The sequence below is a fragment of the Artibeus jamaicensis genome, unplaced genomic scaffold, assembly GCF_021234435.1.
Source record: "Artibeus jamaicensis isolate MK-2021 breed Jamaican fruit bat unplaced genomic scaffold, CSHL_Jam_final contig_465, whole genome shotgun sequence".
Lineage (NCBI taxonomy): Eukaryota > Metazoa > Chordata > Mammalia > Chiroptera > Phyllostomidae > Artibeus > Artibeus jamaicensis.
Window position 1 is genome coordinate 34,679,430 of NW_026521843.1, and position 21,871 is coordinate 34,701,300.

Below are 21,871 nucleotides of genomic sequence, written 5' to 3' on the forward strand. Positions count from 1 at the left end.
AAGAACATAATAAACAAAGAAACTATTGAAACAGACTCATGGATACAGAGAACAGAGACTGATGGTTGCTAGGTAGAGGAAGGGGTTGGGTGACTGGGTTAAAAAAGTGAAGGAATTAAGAAGTACAAAGTGGTAGTTACAAAATAGTCACACGGATATAAAGTATAGCAGAGAGAACATAGTTTATATTATTGTAATAACTACACATGGTGCCCAGTGGGTGCTGGCAATATCGGGGAAAACACTTTGTAAAGTAAATGATTTTCCAGTCACCATGTTGTACCCCTGAGTCTAATACAAAATAGTAATGTATATAAACTGTAATTGAAAATTAAATTTTAAAAAATAAAATCAATGTTCCTGACTAAAATAATCATGTTTTTAAGTAATTCTTGTTATTGTAATTTATTGATAAAATTGGCAGATTAAGCCATAATAATATTCAAATAACAGTTTGCGAGCATAAAAGAAAAGAGCCTCAAACTTTACAGAATACAGGACTAAATGACAAGCTAGATAGTTACATTTTTTAAGTTCATATCACAAAACAGTGTTTCCCAAACTAGTCAGAAGCTGACCTTCATTCAGATACCCACAAAACTTTAAGATTTTTAAGAAATCAACCAGGAGATGGCAGTGGCGGCTTCCTAGGAGAGAATATAGACTGATAAAAGCATTTAACCGGATTACAGAGTACTACAGGACCTCAAGAGGGAGTGAAGAAAAAAGATACTGACTGGCCTAAGTAACTTTGGAAAATGATGTTATATGAATAGGAAAAGTAAGGCTAATGACCAAAGGAGCTGTACAGAAACACTACAGTCTACCTGGTGAAGGTGTGTCTTACACGGGTACAGATTAACAATTCTGAAACCACTGTCTATGTACAATAAGACTTAATGAATTGATATGTGGATGGTTGATAGTAAGAGCCAGGTTTCTCCCTGTTGGTGAGGGAGGTTTCAGAGGAAGGTAGAAGACTACAATAAACCATCTGATACTGGATTAGAGCCCAGATATCAGTATGAACTCATGTTTGTACCTTGTATCAGTATGTACCTTTAATACAGAGACAGATGGATAGGTAAAGAAATACTAACAGGTATGTGGATACATAGGGGTTATAATACGTATCTCCTAGCTCTGTCTGCTGAAAAGCTAAAAAGCAATAACATACAAATAGCAATGAACATACCCACTACCCAGATGTTGGTTTTGAATACCATTCTCCAATAAAAGGAACCAGATCTCCTAGGAGAATGGCTAATTCTAGGGTTGGCACACACAATATACAAAACGAGCCTAGAGTATCTTGCAGGTCCAGAAAATTAAAGCGTTCAAAAAACAAAAAATGGGAGCATGTCAAAGAAACACAGGAGCCAATATGAACACCCAGTAACAAAGGCAGAACAATATGAGCAACAAAATAAATAGCATTATATTGGATTATCACCCAATATAGAAAATACCCATGAGTCCATGCAGATAAGAAATGAATGAATAAATAAGTGGAAGAGAAGATATGTTCCTAATATCAGAATTCCAAATAATGTATGTAGTAGATACTCCCCCGAGAGCAAAGGTGTTTAATTCCCACCTCAGTGAGGGCCTCCCTTAGTGATATGCATACACACACATCTTAGGAAAGGGAAAAAAACCCTCCTGTACAATTATCTAGGAAGCAAAGAAAGGAAAAGACACTTCTCACTCAGAATGAAAAACATTAAAAAAAATTTACTACTACTTAATTGAGATATTAAAAGGTTTTTACCTATACAAAAAATAGATCTATTTAGCTAACTGTAAAACCACTGAACTAAGAGCTAACATGGTCTAGCAAAAGCAATGGATTTGAAGTTGGAAGATCTGAGCTACACTCTCACTCTGCTGGTTATGGTCTGGATGATCCTTTGGGCAGATTACTTAAACTCTCTGAGATGCAGGTTCCTTAACAGTAAAACGGTAAAATAGCTGGCAACCCTTAAGGAGACTCAACAGAATTACAGTATTTATGTATTGTCGCAGTTGTTATCAATTTGGAGTAGTCTCCAAAATACCTTTTTAAGAAAGTTTTCAGGACCAAACAGAAATCGGTTTTGGAAGTTCCAATGATAAACCGCCCTCCTTAATTAATACGTGGGAAGCCCCGAGGAGGCCTCCTGTATCTGTACTGGCCCATCACTACCGCCCTCTCTGTTGCTTTCCCTACAAGAAGGCGTGCACAGGAGGCAACCAATGGATGTTCCTCTCTCCCTCAAATCCTTAAACATATCCTCGGGTGAGGGTTTTTTAAAGAAGTACTATGAGGTAATATATTTGCCAAATTAAAATATTTGTTAGTGATATGCTATAATTAATTATAAGATTTTAAGTGACCTTTAGTTAGTAAATCATTTAATAATGAATGGGATGATTCATCAAATATCCTAGTTTATTACATGACCTATGACAAGTCAACTTCTCTGAGCCTTGGGTTTTTTCACCAATAAAATGAGAATAATATTGCCTCGAGAACAGTTTTGTATATATTAGATAAATAATGTAAATCAAGCATCTAGTATGGCGGCTGTTACAAAGCAGTGCTCTGTCACCACCATTAATTCCCTTCCCATCCTGTCTCCTACGTGTCAGAATCTCCCACTTAGGCTCATTCCCTGAGCCTTTCACTCATTAGTGTGCTGGCAAATGTCTAACTTGCTCGGGAAAGGAGAAAAAAGCCCAGTTATAGCACTGGTTTGTGGCCTTGGCTGGTTTCTGTGGTATAAATACTCCCACATAACTTATCTCGAGTTACAAGCATGAAGTCAACTAATACAGCCTTGGAAATGGACAGGAGAACATGAGTTCTCTCTGTCCCATTACTCTGTTTTATTTTTCTTCCACAACACTTTTACTTTTGAAATTATCTTGGTGAACTGTCTAGTTATTTACTGTCTGTTTTCCTGACAGGAATGTCAGCACCATAAAGGCAGGGACCTTGTCTGTCCGGTTTTCTGATTGTTCTCAGTGAATACAAAATCAAAGTTAATTGGAAAGATTCCCAAAATTAAGAACACTGTAAACCATTAAAAAAAAGAGATTGATTCAAGCAAAATACTCACATCCTCAATATCAATAACACCGCCCTTTTGTTTAGAAAAAGGAATAACCACGACTAGTAACAGCAAATGCTTAACCCTGGCTCAGACAACAAAAATGTGTCAGGTACACATACTTCCATCCATACAAAGGACGTTTACAGATGTCCAGCTGGGACACACACAACCCAAGGTTGCAACCCTATCATTCTTAATAACACACAGGCCATTATCTTATGGTTACAGAAGGGCAAACAGAAATGTCATGTATTGCCATTGTTCTGTTTTTATTAATCCGGCTAGCAGGCTCACCCTCCCATACCCTGAATTTACTTTACCTGCATGAATTAACATCCGCAAACATTCTACAGAGTTGTGATAAGCTGCTTCGTGAATTGGCATCCATCCCCTATTATCAGCAACATCAACGCTCAGTCCCTTTTTGAGCAGTTTCCTTAAGACTTTAACATTGCCTTCCCTGGCAGCAAGTCCAACCATGGAGCATGTGTCAGAGTAAGCCTCTGTAAAATCCATTCTTTTGACCAGTCTACAAAACAAGGCAGAAAGAAAACACTAGAGTCAATAAAACAACACTAAACTCCTAGAGATTAACAGATCGAAGTGGGCCTGTCCAGCATCTCTCAAATGACTGCTGAAGAAGAGCGTGAGATGGAGAAATAGACCCGTCCCGCCTGAGCCTCTGCTAGAGTCTAACCCGGGGAGTCTCTCTGGGGAACTAAAATTCCTTGGCATGTTCTTAACAAAGATATCAAGGGAATTTTAAGTGTTCTGTCATTCTTTCTCTGGCAGTGCTGTCTGAGCAGCTCCTTCATGCAGGCGTCTGCTCCTGCTCATATCCCCCTTAAATGTACTCATTAGAACTGTTAATGAGAGAGAGAGAGCTAATGCCTGCAAATTAATCCCAAATGCATACAGAGATGGTCATTTAATGACCATCAGCCTCAAGAATTAATTTATAGCCCTTTACAGCAAAATGCTAAACCTAATAAGGCTAGAAAAGAAACGAAGGACATTTTATTGAAAAGAACAAAGACAGCCCTGATTGGCTGGCTCAGTTTCTCCCCGCTCCCCCAATCAAAAACATATCCTCGGGTAAGGATTTAAAAAGAACAAAGATAAGTAGTAAATCTAGTTTTTCTGCCCCATGTGGTCCTTTTCAGAAGGAGCTAAACACTCAGGTTCTCTTTCTTTGATGAAACAGTCCCGCTAACTGAATGTATTAAAACACATAAAGAACACCATAAAAAGATGAGTACGCCTTTCCCACACCAGCCCAGAAATTTCATGGCATAGTGCCCTCTTCCTCAACTTCGTTTCAAGTAAGGGTACAATGTAACTCTCAGTACTCGACTCTGGCAGAGGCAGTTTCTTGTTAGTCACACCATGTGGTGGACCGGGCTCAGATTCAGGGTTCTTAGGCGAGTAGTTAGCTCCCATGGGGTAGACTCTCTCAGTAACACTCTGATCTCATCCTTCCTCTTAGTTTTCTAATCATCATAGGAGGTAATTAAAAAAACACCAACATGTCTAGTCTGATACAGGTGAAAAACTTTCTAGAACCACATTATAAATTTATCCAGAAAAGGAAGGTTTGAGGGAAGAGGTTTAAAAAAAGCACACAATATTTCCCACATTAAATTTAAACTTATCCATGGTCACATTTAAATATAAAGCTATAGCCCTGGCTGGTGTAGCTCAGTGGATTGAGCGCGAACCTGCGAACCAGACAATCGCGGTTCGATTCCCAGTCAGGGCACATGCCTGGGTTGCAGGCCAGTTCCCAGTGGGGGACGCACAGGAGGCAACCACACACTGATGTTTCTCTCCCCCTCTCCTTCCCTTCCCCTCTAAGGATAAATAAAATCTTTAAAAAAAATAAAGCTATAACTGCAGAAGTTGATTCTACAATGAGCCAAACAGCTAAGGTTAGCTATGGATTAATTTAATCAGATCAACTGGACCATTATTAGTAAAGATATTTATTATAAAAACATTTAATTATTCAGTTAAGTTATTTACTGAGCACCAACTAGATGATTAGCAATGAAAAGGATATAAAGATAACATGTAGATTCAGTTATATATACAGTCTCACAGAAATAATAAATACATGTTATTCAAAATAAAAAAAGCAGAAAGTGCCATAAGAGAAGCACAAAGAACCACAGCAGACAAAAAAGAGAGAACTACTTCAACTTGCTGACGGGACATGAGTGGGGCTAAGAACAAGATAGGGAGGGTCTGACACCAGGCAGGAGGAAAGACATAACCAAACGTACAGACGAACGAGCAAGGCTGAGTAAAGGACGGTAAATCAGGGGGACAATTTTTTCCCTTTGTAAGGAGGATTAGGCAAACAAAGAACAGTAAGAAAATGAGATTACAGAGATAACTGAAGCCAACCTGTGGAGAATCTTGAATGTTAACCTATACTTTTTTCCAACCATGCTAATTTCTAGCCATAGCCACTACACCCAAGTTATACACACATGTGCACACACACACTTTAAAGCAATTTATAAGCATATTTATCTAACACAAGAAAAAAACACTTTCTGTGCAGGAAAAACACAAACAGAAATAACAACCCTACTGCAAAGACAGTAAAAACAGCATTCAAGCAGAAACAGGTATGCATAGTTTTCAAAATCTGACTGACTTTTCTCATGGTCAGGAACAATGTTAACGGATCCAGGCGCATAGGCAATAATCTGGAAAAATATCACAACTGGGCAATATCTTTGAGCTTCTTATGGAAAGGAGACGTCAAAAGTAATCCTGTAATAGCAGGATCATTCCCTTCGACCCTTAATACCAACTGGCTAACATAAACTGCTTATAAGATCTCCCTTCATAAGAACTTTCCGCTGTTCTAGACTAAAACAGTACAAGCAACCACATGTGTAAACCTCAAATGGATCCTGGATCGGTGAAAAAACAGCTACAAAAGCAATTTTGAGATAATTAAGGAAATCTGAATATAAAATAGACATTTGATGATGTAATTACTTAATTTTCCTAGAGTGATAATGAATGGCACTGTGGTTATTAGGAGAATGTCTTTATTCTTGTATTTAGCAATGAAAAATCGTAACGCATACAAATTACCTCAAATGTTTTAGATTAAAGAGTACATACAGAGAAAAAAAACAAAACTATGGTAAAAACATTATTGGACCCACATTGATGGTATATATAAATGATCACTACACTTTTTTTCCTCCAACTTTTCTGTATGTTGGAAATATTTTTTAATTTTTATTGTATTTTTTCAATTACCATTTAACCCAGACAGTCCTCTCCCCACCGCAACCACCACACTCGTCCACGTCCATGAGTCCTTTTCCCTTTTTGTTCTATCCCTTCACCCCCTAATGTTCAACTTTTCTGTATGTTTGAAATTTTTCAAAAAAGTTATGGGAGGTGGAGGAAAACTAACCATCTTAAGCAATGTGAAACTACAACTTAAGACAAAATATAAAAACACGTGGTTATTCTTAAACTCAGTTTCTCTTTGTAGCAGTTTCCTGGTGATTTCTTAAGAGCACAAATAATACTTTTTGAACCTGGGTGTTACCTCATTTTTTTAATAAGCTAAAGACCATGAAATAGTTAGAAATCCTCAAAAAAGAACCATTGTTTGGTAAGGCTTTTACTTTCACATACAGAAACAGAGTAGTGGTATTAGCTCTAACCAGCAGATTGTAACATTTTTTAGGACCCTTGTCCTGCTGGGAGAACTCATGAAGGCTTATAAAGTTTCTTCTCAGAAAAATGCATGTAGACCCCAAATATTGTATACAGTTTCAGGACGTTCCCCTGATAGCTTCCAAAGCCTGTATATGAGCTGAGAACCTTTGCCTACTCTTTTCTGAGGAAGCTGCTGAGAATACTGAAGACGTATAAGGCTGTTTTTCACGTAAAATTTAAATATATAAGAAAATTTTGATGTATTAATAGCTCTTGGGCAAGAATAAAACTTCTGTAATAAACTTCCTGTTTTTATTTGAAAAGCAGATGATTTTTAAAAGTGTAATAAAGTCAAATATGGATTGCATTCCCAGCTTGCGTTCCTATGGCTGCTGTTATAAGAGCAGAAATCCCGTTTTTAAAGCAGGACAAAAAGTTGTTCTACGTGCCAACTGCCATACACATATTATCTCTTCTCGGTATCCAGAGCACATCCAGGACTCCTGCCCTTGCCCTTGCCCTTTCCCTTCCCCTACCCCAGTTTATAAAAGCTGACGGTTCCAACCCCAGAGCCACAAACCCCAGACAAGGATTGTGGGTACTGTAGTCCTCTGCACTCACGCACTAGAGGAAGGTTTAAAGGTGGTTTACGGAGGCAGCAGGACAATTTTTGCTTAGCATGCTGAAGGTCAATGCTACCTGCTACCCTAAGGAAGAAAATAAAATAATAACGTTGACCAAGATAGAGCCGAGAACGCACATCGAACTTCATGTCCCAGTGTATTTTGCGCCACCAGCCAGGCTTTGCGCCTAACGCGCGCCTGCGCCCTCCTCAGCCGGTAACTCGCCTTGGACTAGCCAAGGACCCGACGGCACTCCACCACTGTTGCAGCAAAAGTGCAGGCAAAAATGTGGGTTTTTGGTTACGGGTCCCTAATCTGGAAGGTGGATTTCCCGTATCAGGACAAGCTGGTCGGATACATCACAGGCTACAGCAGGCGCTTCTGGCAAGGCAGTACAGACCACCGTGGAGTCCCCGGCAAGGTGAGCTGCCAGCCAGTGCCCTACACTTATTGTCCCCCGAACGCTGTTCGCCACCGCTTGCCCATCTATCTCTGCGGGACCCACACCCTAAAGCTTTCCAAGGCCAAGTATGCGGCTTAGGGATAATGCTGTTACATCTATGGATCTTCCTCAGCTACCTGACTCCCACCTCTCCCAAACCTAGAGTACTCCTTCCAAATCTATGAGACTCTAGCGGTTAGTTTCTGGCGCAGACAAGAAACGAGGGCACAAGCACAGAAGCTCGCACAAAGCTGACGTGCAGACAAGGGACCCCCTGTCTTGGCAACCTCTGCAAAAAAAAAAAAAAAGAAAGAAAAAAAAAGCAAGCGGGAAGATCAATCTTTGAGTTGAAATACTAATATCAACTTGCAGATTCAGCTTTTTAGCAATTAAATCCATTAGCATTTCTGCATTTGACAGACTTTCATTGGTTTGAATTTAAACGTGTAAGTTATTTCTGAGTTTTCTTTAGTATCTTTCCAAAGGTTTATTTTATGACACCTGCAGTCAGAAAAATATTTTCCAAAATTACCTGGGGTTATTATGAAACTTTGAATGCTCTGACGGTCAGGTACTGTACTAGCAAAGTTACACTAAAGAGCTCCTGGTTTGTTACCTGAGTACACAGTATCCATTACTATATCCAGCATTATTTTAATGTTTCTCAATGGCTCTTCTTTAAATTATAAATGTGAAATGTAAGTTCTTTGATCCATTTTTCAGTCAATCACTCAAAGACACTCATGTCAATCTATTTGTACAGAATATTAGTCGCAGCTCTCTGCTTATGGAAATCAGCCTTGTAGTGGCTGTAAAGCAAATAATCCATAAGTAACATTTAGTTTGGGGTAACTAACAATTTGCATAATTCAACCACTTGTTTTAATTAACCTCATAACTTTTCAAAGAGTTTAACATTTTTTATTGCTTATGTTCTGTAAATACTCCAAAAGTTATATGAGTTCAATTACTGTTTTTTAAGTGATTAATATTGGCCCAAAAGCACAATATCTAAAATGCCAGAAATCAGTTGAAGAAAGAGATTAGGGTTAATTCCAAAGAAATACCTACAGCTGTGGAAGTAGGAAGTGAGAAAGGCCATCCAGTAGTTTGCACCTGCTCATAAAAAGAGACATAGGGTTAAAATCACAAAAAGAACCTGAGTCAGAAGCTATTTTGTCTCAACTAGAGTTGGGCTTTAAGGTAAATAGATGGCTTGAAAACAGGGGAGTGACTTAGAGCAAATGCACATTTATAGGCCAGCAGAAAAACTTCATGGCCAAAGTATCTCTAAGAATGTTAAAAAACAATATTTAAGACTTCAAGGAACTAAGTTAAATAAAATGTCTTGAATTATCGGGCATGAACACTAATATTGCCATTCTGGGAAGAAAAGCCTTAGCCTAGCCTCCACTTTTAATTATTTTTCTTAAAGATTTATTTATTTTTAGAGCGAGGGGAAGGGAGGGAGAAAAAGAAGAGAAACATCAATGTGAGAGAGAACCATTGATCAGATGCTTCTGGTATGAGCTCCTAGCCTGAACTGGGGACTGAACTCACAACTAAGGCACGTGGCCTGAGCAAACTTACCCTTCACTTTGCAGGACAATGCCCAACCAAGTCACACCAGTCAGGGCTTAATGACCAAGTATTAAATATTTACATACAAGGTTATAATAGCATATTTCCCTACTCCAGTCTCAACCAAAATGTACAAGTTTGTTACAGAGGACATCAAGATATGTACAGTGTGAGAACAGACTGATAAGAAATTGCCAAGTCAATACAACATGGTTCTCTAAAAGAAGGCAGTATCTCTCTTTTTACTTAAATTTACTAAAATATAAGGCAGGAAAGTTAGGGAGAACAACTGCAATTGTTTTTAAATGTAATACTTTTACACCTACTTTTATTTAAACAACCCATCATAGCAAATTAAAGGAAAGTCTAAGTACTAAACATTTTCTAAGTATAATGCTCTGTTTAAAAAATGGAAAAAACATAATTTACTTCACATTTTTCACTATAATGGATCACCAGCCTTAGGTAAATATTAACTGTCTGATAAACAAGAATACAAAAGCCTGCAGAAATATCCTGCAAATTAAAAGAAAAGTATGGATGCTGCACCACACTACGTTTCTACAGCAACACATGCTCCTCCTCAGCCGTTACTATGTATTAAAGGCAACATCATTAAACAAACATTAAACTGCTTTCCACATACTGCAATGTGTTATTTGTGGGGAAAAAATAATGAACCTACTTGCTTTATTAATATATGCTTTCTTTCTGGCTTCATTAAACTTTAATCTTTTACTAAGTTTAATCAAGCATCTCATACATAACAAACCGGCAATTTCTCATCAAATTAAAGATTTATTTAAATGGGAAATTGTTTTCACATCAGAGAAAATAAAAATAAATTTCAAAAAAGAGGAAACATTTAACACAAGCTAATCATGAGCACTTTCTAAACCTCTAACTTTTCTGGATTGGCAACATTACTCATTACCCAATGAAAGCACGCAGCACGATGCACAGTGGAACCGGAAAAGATCCTCCAACTCCAGTCAGCGGGAGAGACCCCTCCTTCAGTTTCAATCTCCCAAAAAAGCAATTTAGTGCATTTACAAATTCACATTGTTTCCCAATAACATATGTACATTTTAGGGAGAAAAAAACAAGTTTTAGAAAATATTTCCTTATAAATATGTCAGTATTGCAAGCGGTCCATGTCTTATATCCATAAGCAGTCACAGGGATCCATTAATTTTTTTCCTTAAGATGACTCCCCATATAAAACTGTTCTGTTTCAACTGCCACCACCTAAGTCCAAGATTCTACTACCCTCCTCTTCCTTTCAAAAATTACTATTGAGCGCTTACATATAAGTGGGGGATACCTATGCAAAGAACAATACTTGGGTACTACTATAAAGGAAAATAATAAAAGGTATAATGAGAGTTTAGGAGAAGGAGCTACTATGCAGTCGTCTGGGGAGTCAGCCAAGCCTTTATGGAGAAAGTGGCAGGAGAATATCACAGAAATATAAAAGAAGAAAGGGCATTCCACACTGGGTGCTGGTACATCCAAAAGTATGAATGTTTGTAAAAGTTATAAATGATTCAGTATAGCTTGAGAACAGTGTGTAAGAAATAAGGTTTGTGGTTAACTCATGCTAAGGAATCTGTATTTTATCCTGTAGAAAATAACCCCAAAAAATTCAGAGCACAGGAGTGGCCCGGTTTTTGCACTGAGAAGTTATTCTAGGCCCAAGTAGAGAACAGAATGAAGGGAAGCAAAACTAGAAGCAAGAAGTGAGATCCCTAAGAAAGCCCCTGAAGGATGAAAAAGAAACCAAACGCAGATTACCAGAAAACAGCTATCAAGTACTGGTGCCTTGGTTGGAGGTAAAAGGAGGCAAGGAAGGGTGCAGCACAGCACTGTCACCACTACATTTCTTACTGAGAGTCCACCTCCTTCCCACTCTACTCCCCATACTACACACTTTACCACGATGATCTTCCCACAACACTTCTTTTATCATGTGAGTCACCTCCTACTAAGTTCTAGAGTGGCTCCTTATTTCCTTTTTCTCCCAAATTTCAGCAACTTATTTCCCACTGGCCCCTAATTTCAACTCTACTCTTGGCTTTTCAAAGCTGACCTGTGTCCTATTTCTGCAGTTATCTTTCTGAATCCTCTTCCCTACATGGGGGACCCTTAGCTAAAGTCAGACACTTGGCCTGGTATAATTCTGCCTCTAGGCCCTCACTCCTCAATAGCAGACTCAGAATTCTTACTGCACTTAATATCATACATCTTAGCCATTAAGTATTCTCTACCTATTTCTCATGTCCACTTCTTATTCCAGTATAAGCTCTTGGAAGTAAGAATCAACGTTTTATCTTCTCTACAACACAGAGTGTGTATTCACTTAGAAATAGCGAATTCACTTAGAAATGGGAACTATTATGGCAGTACCCACATGACCCACAACACTATATGCACTGTCATTGTAACATTATCTCAAGTAGAAAACAAATCAAATCTAAATGTCCTAATATAAACACAGTAATGTTTATACTTCATTGATTACAGAATGTTACACAAGTATTAAAATGTATAAGAAGACTAACAGGGAAATAAACAAAATCCAAAAATGTCATATATTCCATGATTACAAATTATCTATACAAGTAGACAAAGACTAGAAGGAAACAGCAACAAGGATGACACCAATAATCTTAAAGATTTAGGCTATATGCTAGACAATGTGCATCAAGTAAGTAAAATTGTGGTTTATAATTCAACACTCTTACTAATGATGTTGACATATCAGTACACACATAACCTTTGGCACCAGGTAGCAATTATACAAGTCAGAAACTCTGAGAGTGTGACCTAGCAATATGTTTATCGAGCCCTCCAATTTTGATCTTGAGTTTAAGAAACACTTCCTTATAAAAAGCACCTTGGAGTGCCATGTTTTGTTCCCTAATAAATTTCATATATTTTTATTTATAACTGCCTCTTCCTTCTGCCTTTCATTTCAGATGAGCATTAGTCACAGGTGTGTTTTTTAATATATCCATTTTAAGTCAAATTAAAATATACCTAATACATACAAGTTGAAGAGAATGACTTAGAAAACCAAAATAGTTTAGATAAAATAGATTCTTTTACTTAATTCACATCAAAAACATAAGAGCTTTTAGTATGAGCAAATGAAGTTGAAATATTGCATGTCAATAATAAATTGCTAATGTCTGGTTAGTTGATGAACTTTGATTCAGGAAAAAAAATTGTTTTTTTTACTTTTTTTAAAACAGCCTGGAAGAGTTGTGACTCTTGTTGAAGACTCTGGGGTATGGTATAATTTTTTTATAGCCTTTAATCATATAAGTTGTTGAGATGTTTCTCAGTTTTAGTAAAAAATGGAATTGTATTAGGTCATTATAGATGATTTGAACTGAACTAGATCTAGAATTCCTCTCTGTATTCACCTGCTAGAAACAGTTGGAATGCAGAACAACAAAAGAAAACCAAATGGCATGTAGTCCCATTTATTTTTCTTAATGAGTTTGTTGACTATTTTGCATTCCTCTGTGACATGAATAGGTCCAGCCCGACTACTAACCAAGAATCAAATGGGACCTGAGACTTCCGGCCAAGAGGAGGCATAGGTAGATACACTTTGTTTCCTCGCACAACCAAAAGGACAACAAATTTAAAAACAAAAAATAACCCAAACTGCCGGAAATTCAAACTGTGTGAAAGTCTGACAACATAAGAGTTAAATTATCTAAGAAAAAGAAGATGATAAAAAATATGAACAGCAAAATGACAACAAACTCACACCAGCAACTGGACCAAACAAAAAGAAAAACAAACTAAGCAAACAACTAGAATAGGAACAGATTCACAGAAATGGAGATCACAGGGAGGGAGCAAGGGGAGAATGGAGGAAAAAGTACAGGAAGTAAGAAGCATAAGGGGGTAGGTTCAAAATAGACCAGGGGAGGTTAAGGATAGTATCCATAAGGAAATGGAGAAGCCAAAGAACTTTTATGTACAACCCATGGACATGAACTAAGGAGGGGAGATGCAAGTGGGGGGAGTGCAGGGCAGACAGGAATAAAGGGGCGAAATGGGACAACTGTAATAGCATAATTAATAAAATATATTTTAAAAAGCTGAAAGACAAATGGGGAGAAAGATGAGTAACTCTATATAACTAGGCTGTAGGAACCTCTTTAGAAAGAAAAAAAAAAAGAATCAAATGGAAGCCTTAAAGCTCTCCATACATTTACTAGGACTCTAATATTTTCAGCAAAAAGCCCAAGTAGGAGAGATTACCTGCTTTATTGTCTAAATTTAACAATAGCACAACAGGTTTTTTAACAGGTTGGAAGCACTAGAAAAGTCTTATTTTCTCAACAGTCTTCTGTTTCTTAAATATTTTCAGTCATTTAATTGAGGTATAGATTTAAAGTTTTATACTGTGAAGTTAAAAGTTTTAAATTTGGAAAGGGCTGTGATATACATAAATCAGCAGCTAGCAACAGCCCATGATTAATGGTAAAATTATGAAATGCCTTCATAATTTACATTATAGAAATGGCTTTAAACTAGTAACTATCTCTTAATTAAAAAGTTAATAAATGGTACTGTTTCTACAGAATGTTAATTCACTCAAGATGCTTTAGCAATGTAAAGTTTAATAAATAAATTTTGTCAAGAAACTGGAAAATCCATATTACAAACTGTAAGTCTTGCTTGTATCAGATGTATTTTTATTTTTTAATAATGTTTTATTGATTATGCTGTTAGTTATCCCAATTTACTCCATTTGCCCCCTTCACCCAACAGCCCCTACTCCCTCAGGCAGTCAGCCCACCATTGTTCATGTACATAGGTCATGTGTGTAAGTTTTTTGGCTACTTCATTTCCTATATATTTTACATCCCCATGGATATTATGTAACTACATCTGTACTTCTTAATCCCCTCACCCCTTCACCCATTCCCCCATACCACCTCACATCTGGCAACCATCAAAACATTCTCCACATCCATGATTCTATCTCTGTTCTTCTTGTTTGCTTAGTACTTTAGATTCAATTGTTAGTAGATATGTATTTATTGCCATTTTATTGTTCATAGTTTTGATCATCTTTTTCTGAAATAAGTCCCTTTAACATTTTATATAATAATGGTTTGGAGAACCATTATTTATTTGGTGAACTCCTTTATTTATTTATTTTTGGGAAGTCTGGGAATCTCTTTATCTGCCTTTGATTGTAAATGATAGCTTTGCTGGGTACAGTAATCTTGGTTGTAGGTCTTTACTTTTCATGACTTTGAATCAATGCCTTCTAGCCCGCAAATTTTCTTTTGCAAAATCAGCTGACAATCTTATGGGAACTTCCCCCATAGGTAACTAACTGCTTTTCTCTTGCTGCCTTTAAGATTCACTCACTGTCTTAAACATTTGACAGTTTAATTATGATGCATCTTGGAGTGGGCCTCTGCATCCATCTTGTTTGGGACTCACTGTGCTTCCTGGATTTGCATGTCTATTTCCTTCACCAAATTAGGGAAGTTTTCTTTCATTATTTTTTCAAATAGATTTCCAATTTCTTGCTCCTTCTCTTCTCCTTCTAGCACACCTATGAGTGAATGTTGAAATGCTTGAAGTTGTCCCTGAGGCTACTACTTACGCTATCTCTGTTTAATTGGATACTTTTTTCTTCTTGTTGCTATGATGGCTTGTTTTCTGCTTCCTTATTTTCCAAATTAGTGATTTGATTCTCAGTTTCATCCACGGTACTGATATTTTCCTGTAAATTGTTCTTTATTTCAATTAGTGTATCCTTCGTTTCTGACTGGATCTTTTTTATGCTTCTGAGGTCCGCACTAAGTTCCTTGAGCATCGTTATAACCAGTGTTTTGAACTCTGCATCTGATAGATTGCTTATCTCCATTTCATTTAGTTATTTTTTTAGAGTTTTGATCTGTTCTTTCATTTAGGCCATCTTTCTTTGTCTCCTCATTTTGGCAGTTTCCCTGTGTTTGTTTCTAAATATTAGGTAGAGCTGCTATGACTCCCAGTCTTGGGAGCATGGCCTAATGTAGCAGGTGTTCTGTAGGGTCCAGTGGCACTGCCTCCACTATCACCCAAATTGGGTACTCAAGGTGCACCCTTCGTGTGGTGAGTACACATTCCATCTGTAGTTGAGCTTTGATTGCTGTTAGCAGATCAATGGGAGGGATTTACTCAGGCTAGTCAGCTGCAAGGACTGGCTGTGGCCACCAACCTCTGCCCTTTGTGGAGGATCAGCTGTGAAGGACAGGGTGGTGGTGCTCGGACATAGTCTGTAGCTGTCCACTGGGTGTGCAGGCTCTGGGGTTTCCCATATGGTGCAGACCAAAGTCAGCTCCCACCTGTGTTCTGCCCAGGGCCACCCTGCATGAGCTATAAAGCAATCAGAGACGGCTGCTGCTTGTGCTGGGCTTGGAGATTCAGAGGTGAAGCCAAGCTGTGAATCTAGGCTGGCTGCTGCTAGTGCAGTGACTAGGACCACTTCACAAGAGGTTCAGGGGCTGGGAGCTCACTGAGGCAAACTGTTGCTTGTTTGATAGGATTTTGGAAGTTATGAAGCATGAGCCAAGATCAGCCATTCATATGAAAAAGTCATTATTAACTGCTTGGGTGGGCCCTTAAGTTGGGTGGGACCAGAGTCTCAGGGGATCTCCAGCACAGGTCAGACAGTGGTAATCAAGTTGATGGAGTCTCAGATATGGCACCCGCCTGTCAGCTCTGTGGCTCTGTGTGGGGAGGGTTCAGAAAAGGAGCAATGCCTCTACCCACTTTTCTGCCTGAGACAAAGCTATCCCCCAGCTCTTGCCTTGATGCCAGATACTTCGGTCCCTCCCTGTATTCTACTGGTGCCTTTCAAGCTGTTGCCTCATTGCTGGAGTTCAGAGTGAGTAAGTCTGACTAAGTCTGTGTGTGGGTTCTTTAAGAGGAACTGCTTGGGACTCCAGAAGTTTCTTTCATTGACTCAATCCCTGTTGAAGTTTTTGCAGCCAGAAATTATGGGGACTTACCTTCCTAGCACTAGAACCCTGCACTAGCGGATCTACTGTGGGGCTGGGACTTCTTGCTCCCAAGATATTCCTCCCAAATTTTCATCCACCACAGGTGAATGTGGGACCAGCCAATTCCACGTCTCCACCCCACTACCAGTCTTGACAGATGTGATTTCTTTAATTCCTTAGTTGTCAGGCTTCCATTCAACTCAATTTCTGATAGTTTTGAGTTGATGGTTGTTCTATATTTTAGTTGTAATTTTGACGTGGTTGTGTGAGGAGGCTAGCCATTTTACCTATGCCAACACCTTGATTCTATCAGCTTTTAGTCTTCCCACAGGCATTTTATTAATACTAAAAAAAATACTTGCATCTTACTGACACTTTGTTCTTGGGGGTCGCTTGACAAAAAGAGGTTGTCATGTAGTACTCTGGATAGAGACATTTACAAAGGATATTTGAAAGCTTAGGCACTGAAAAAATGAACCAATAATATGAAACTGCTATGGCCTTAAATAGTTGATTACTTGAGAACTTTTAAAACATAGAACCCTTTCTGCAAAAAAAAAAAAAAAAAAAGGAACACCTAATATGTAAAAAGATAAGCGATGCTCAGCTCCTAGCTGGAGGGGATCGGGGTATCCAAACCATTGGTGCCAGCAGCCCAAAAATCATATCCAGACAGCCTTTGAGGTAGACTTCAGGGTGGCTATAACACTCCATGCAGCAGTTTAGAAACTACTGCCCTATACCATTAGTGCAGAGCCTATGGATTTAAATTTTTAGAACTATAGTTTTAATGATCAAGATCAGTTATTTTTTAATTCCCGACTCATTAAATAAAAGACTACTTTCATAAATTTAAACAAAAATAAATGTCCTGGTTTGCAAGGAAATAATTTTTTCTGGTTGAAAAATTTTAAATGATTTCCTGTATTATTTAGTATGTACCTCTTCAATGCACTAAGTAAAGAGAATTGCATTGATTTCTAAGAATATTCAAGATATTTTCTTACATCACAACATATTTTCACCTGCATTTACCACTGTAAATGATAAATAATGTATTCTTTTCATTCTTCAATAGGGTTGTGTATGGGGTGTTGCTTACAAACTGCCAGTAGGAAAGGAAGAAGAAGTGAAAGCATACCTTGACTTCAGAGAGAAAGGAGGCTATAGGACCACGACAGTCACTTTTTACCCAAAAGATCCCACTACAAAACCATTCAGTGTGTTGCTATATATTGGAACATGTGATAATCCTAATTATCTTGGCCCTGCACCTCTGGAAGACATTGCTGAACAAATTTTTAATGCAGCTGGTCCAAGTGGAAGAAATACAGAATATCTTTTTGAACTTGCAAATTCTATTAGGAATCTTGTGCCAGAAGAAGCTGACGAGCATCTTTTCTCTTTGGAAAAATTAGTAAAAGAACGTTTAGAAGAAAAACAGAACTTCAGTTGCTTATGAAGACCTGATCATTGATTTTTCCAGAGAAGCAGAACTTTCAGTCTTCAGAGAATAGTTTCACTGTACAATGACAGTATGATTTGGAAACGTATTTACTTGGAAGATGTCATTTATTTTTAATGTTGCAGTCAAGATATCATCACAATCTGTAGTTTAATTGCAAATGTCCTGAAATGCATATGTATTCAAAATATTAGGGTATAATTAAAGAAAAAATTCAAGTTTTAATAATATAATGATTCCATAACTATATGACAATGAACAATTGCTAGTAAGAAGTGAGTTCCTTAAAAAAGAAATACAATGAAAGACTCAATTCACAACTTATTTTTTTCTCAGAGTAAAAACAATTTTGTTTCATATCACAGTACTATTTTGAAGTTATAGAGAATTACACTAAAATTGGTCCACAACATACAAGAAGGTATACACTTAATATATTCCTATACAATAATTCTATAACCATGGTTTAAAAATATACAAGCTTAAAATAATGTGTAATTAGAAATATATAGTAAGATAGATAAGATTTCAGTCTTTTTTAAAATTATTTTATTGTTGTAAAATTTCAGTCTTGATTGTGAATTCCTTGTTGAGGTATTAAATAATACCCTTTCCAATTTAAGCCAAAAATTTGTATTTTTAATATAAAAATTTCCTTGGAATTATAATGTACTATACTTCTCCTTTTTGAATAAATGTATTTTACTACACAGAAAAAAAAACTCATTCAGCTAAAAAGCACAAATTACATAACATAAATCCACTAGGAATGTAGTCTGTCATTTACTTTGTATTAATCTTATACTGAAATTTTTTTAAAGATGGGTTTTCTTTTTTCTTTCTTTTTTTTGGGGTTCTGATACGACAAATAAACATATAAAGTGAAGGTCTGGTGTTTGAAATGGCTTTTAGAATTGTAAATTTTTTAGGTAAGAAATGGCATGACCTGATCATTTGCTAGGTCATGTGCTACACAGCTTTTTTTCCCTCCTGTCTTGTAGCCTAAACAAAGGTAGCCACTGAATAGTGTTGATGATGCCACTCAAGCAAGAATTATCCATAGACATTATTAATTCGTGTAGAATTAGCCCTGATTCAAACTAATCAGATTACTTCTAATTATAAGTGATTTCTTCCTCATTCAGTCTCTAAAAATCTTTCAATATGAAAAGAATTTCAGTATCCTATAAATCTAAAAGAAACTTAATAAAAATTCTCCAAACCCAGGCATAACTAAATACAGAATAAAAATAAAGCTGTCCTACATAGTAGGAACAGTAGTCCTTTTCATGTTTTTCTATTTATTAACATCTTACTTTGTAATTTACTCATCTATATAGCTTTTTAAATGTTTCCCAACATTTTCAACATTAGTTTTCCAGAAGACTTTTCACGTGTCCTGTGCAACAAGAAAAGTACTAACATTCAATAATGAATATCTAAACAGGATATTCCAGGCACCTTACATATGGAAGCATTTTCTCAATAAAATGCCTGTAAGCTTGTTTCATAGTAACCTGCATACAAGTACTAATAAGTAGCAGAAATCCAGGTTTCTCTGACTCAAGCACAAGATCTTTCTACAATATATTTCAAAAACCACCTGACCTTAACCATCTTCACTACCCTGAATCTTCAGGAGGTGTAAAAGATTGTTTTGTATAGTGAAATAGTATATAATTTGTTACATAAAGATGTTAGAGGTAACTGTGGTAGCCACTCCCTCAAATATAATGGACCTATCCAGTATTCACATGCTGTAATTCACAATCACATAGGTGAATTCAAAGATTTAGCCTTTTATTTTACAAACAAACCTAGGTCCAAAGGAGCTGGCGACTCCCCAGTGATTCTACCATATCACTTATAACTGTTAACAAAACATCAAGGGGGAGGGATTACTTTGTGATCCCCATGTATATTCCTTTCCAGCTTCCAGTTATAAATTAGATAAAATATATTAACATAATGTGGTATACCATCGACATTCATCGGGAGGCCCTGTACCAAAAGGACTAGGAACACGGATATTTATTTTCATTGAATAGGGTAAAATGTGACAAAAATGGAGAAGTTAAACAATACTGAATTAAAGAGAAGCTACAATTTGGAGACTCCAAAACGGAAAGAATCATAACAGAGACATATAACAAAAACAATCATAAGAGCTTACTTTTGTTAGCAAAACTGTCTCTCTTCACTGCCCCTAGAACTCACTTTCAAAACATTCTCATTGTAACCTAATAACACACACAAAACTGAGGCTCTCATTTCTCAGAATATTAAAGAGGTCAAAAAGCCCATTACATTTTTCTTCCATATGATGGTTCTAACAGGGCTTAGCTGCCTTTAACTTCATTGGAAACAAGTTTGTTAAGACTGTGCTGTGACAGCTGTCAGTGTGCATTTAAAAAAACATAAAAGTGGTGGATTTTTATGCAGCCATTTTAATACTGAAGATGGAAGACGATATGCAACCTTTTCGTCCTATTATGCTTTATTATTTCAAGAAAAGTAAAAACACAACCGAAATGCAGAAAAAGATTTGTGCAGTGTATGGAGAAGGCGCTGTGACTAATCAAAGGTGTCACAAGTGGTTTGCAAAATTATGGTACTACTGACATGTTGACCAAATAATTCTTTGTTGTGGGGCTGCCCTGTGCATTGATGAATGTTTAGCAGCACTCCAGGCTTCTACCCACTAGAAGCCAATAGAGGGAGTTGCAGACATACTCAAAATATCTAAATCAATAAAGTAGTGGTGAAAATGAGAAATGTGTCTTTTATTTTAAGGAAAAAAACTAAAGACCTTTTGGCTAACCCAATACAAATAGTTAGGTGTTATGTATTACGAATTCAAATATGACAACAATAAAGTAATTCTTTTTAAAAAGAATTCAAATATGTGTGCAAACCCTACATTGAGAAAAGGCACTTGTAATACAAATCTCTAAAGGAGACAGAGAAACACAGACTTGTTCCACTCATTCATGCATTCATTGGTTGATTCTTGTAGGTGCCCTGACCAGATCTAACCCGCAACTGTGGCACTGTGGCGTACCCAGATGCGCTCTAACCGAGATACCCGACATGGGCAACAATGAGGTTTTTTTAAATTAAAGATGAGGAGGAAAATCCAAAACTTTTTGTCTTATTTTGAATGCAGACGTGTTGACCTCACATAATTCATAACCTCACACTAACCTGGCGCTGAAGCTCACGTTAAGGAAACTTGGCTTCTTTAATAAAACAATTCAACGCTTCATCTATGGGATGAAAGAAGACCCCCACGTGGGGTAAAAATGTGGGGACAGTGAGAGGTTCCGTCCATGCCAACCTCAGAGAATTACAGTATTCTTACATTGTGACAGGTTTCTTCAACTCAGGCATCCCCTAATCCAGTCTCTGCAGAGACTAAGCAAATTGCCCGCGTTAGCCATAGGTGCCAAGTACAGAGACCAACCACCACCCACCACAGAAGAGGCGGAGAGACGGGTTAATGCCAGAAGCCAGAAAGATGAAACGTGCGGGTGCTACAGGCAGAGAGAGGGAAAAAGAAAAGCAGCACGAGTGAAGAGCAGTCTGAACTATCACTTCTCACTTAGTGCTACTACGAATCTTCTCGAAAAAGACTAGCTCCTGCCCTACTCACATTCTTTCTTCTCGCTCTAGTGTGGGTCAAACTGCTGCCACCCGCTGCAGAGCCGCGTCACCTTCTCCCGGACTCACCGGCTTCTCGTGCCCCCACTTCTCCGCCGAAAAGACTGGTCCCAGGCCGGGTCTAAGAATCCCTTGGCGGGAGAAAGCGAAGCCCGATTGCCCGGCGAAACTGCAGTTGTGAGAAACAAGCAAAGCCCCGCCGGTGTCCCGGCTTCCGTAGGGGCCTCGGTGGCCCCGGATGTTGATATGCCGCCTGCCCCGGAAGCTGTGCCGGGTGGCCCAAAGGG

The 21,871-nt window shown here is 37.7% G+C and overlaps 2 protein-coding genes across 7 annotated transcripts in view; one reads left to right on the forward strand and one right to left on the reverse strand.

The window, feature by feature from the left end:
• Nucleotides 1-21,871, reverse strand: part of ASB3 (ankyrin repeat and SOCS box containing 3) — an 89,821-nt gene extending 67,950 nt beyond the window's left edge. For 2 of the 5 annotated variants that reach the window (XR_005084338.2, XM_037158448.2), the window contains exons 1-3: nt 21,577-21,740; nt 8,925-8,969; nt 3,416-3,624 (exon numbers count right to left, since the gene is read on the reverse strand). Coding sequence is in view for 4 of the 5 variants with exons in the window: in XM_037158448.2 (XP_037014343.2) it covers nt 3,416-3,624; nt 8,925-8,969; nt 21,577-21,578 (256 nt within the window). In the remaining variant the exon portion in view is untranslated. Of the gene's footprint in view, nt 1-3,415; nt 3,625-8,924; nt 8,970-21,576 lie in introns of all 5 variants that reach the window. The other 3 variants (XM_037158451.2, XM_037158449.2, XM_037158450.2) reach the window with 3 other exon arrangements.
• Nucleotides 7,613-20,679, forward strand: CHAC2 (ChaC glutathione specific gamma-glutamylcyclotransferase 2). 2 transcript variants are annotated; one of them, XM_037158454.2, is made up of 3 exons: nt 7,613-7,832; nt 12,689-12,724; nt 17,538-20,679. In XM_037158454.2, the coding sequence occupies exons 1-3, from the start codon at nt 7,698-7,700 to the stop codon at nt 17,919-17,921; spliced, it is 555 nt and encodes a 184-aa protein (XP_037014349.2). In that variant the 5' UTR covers nt 7,613-7,697; the 3' UTR covers nt 17,922-20,679. The 2 variants fall into 2 exon arrangements, with proteins under 2 accessions (XP_037014349.2, XP_037014350.2); XM_037158455.2 differs by lacking the exon at nt 12,689-12,724.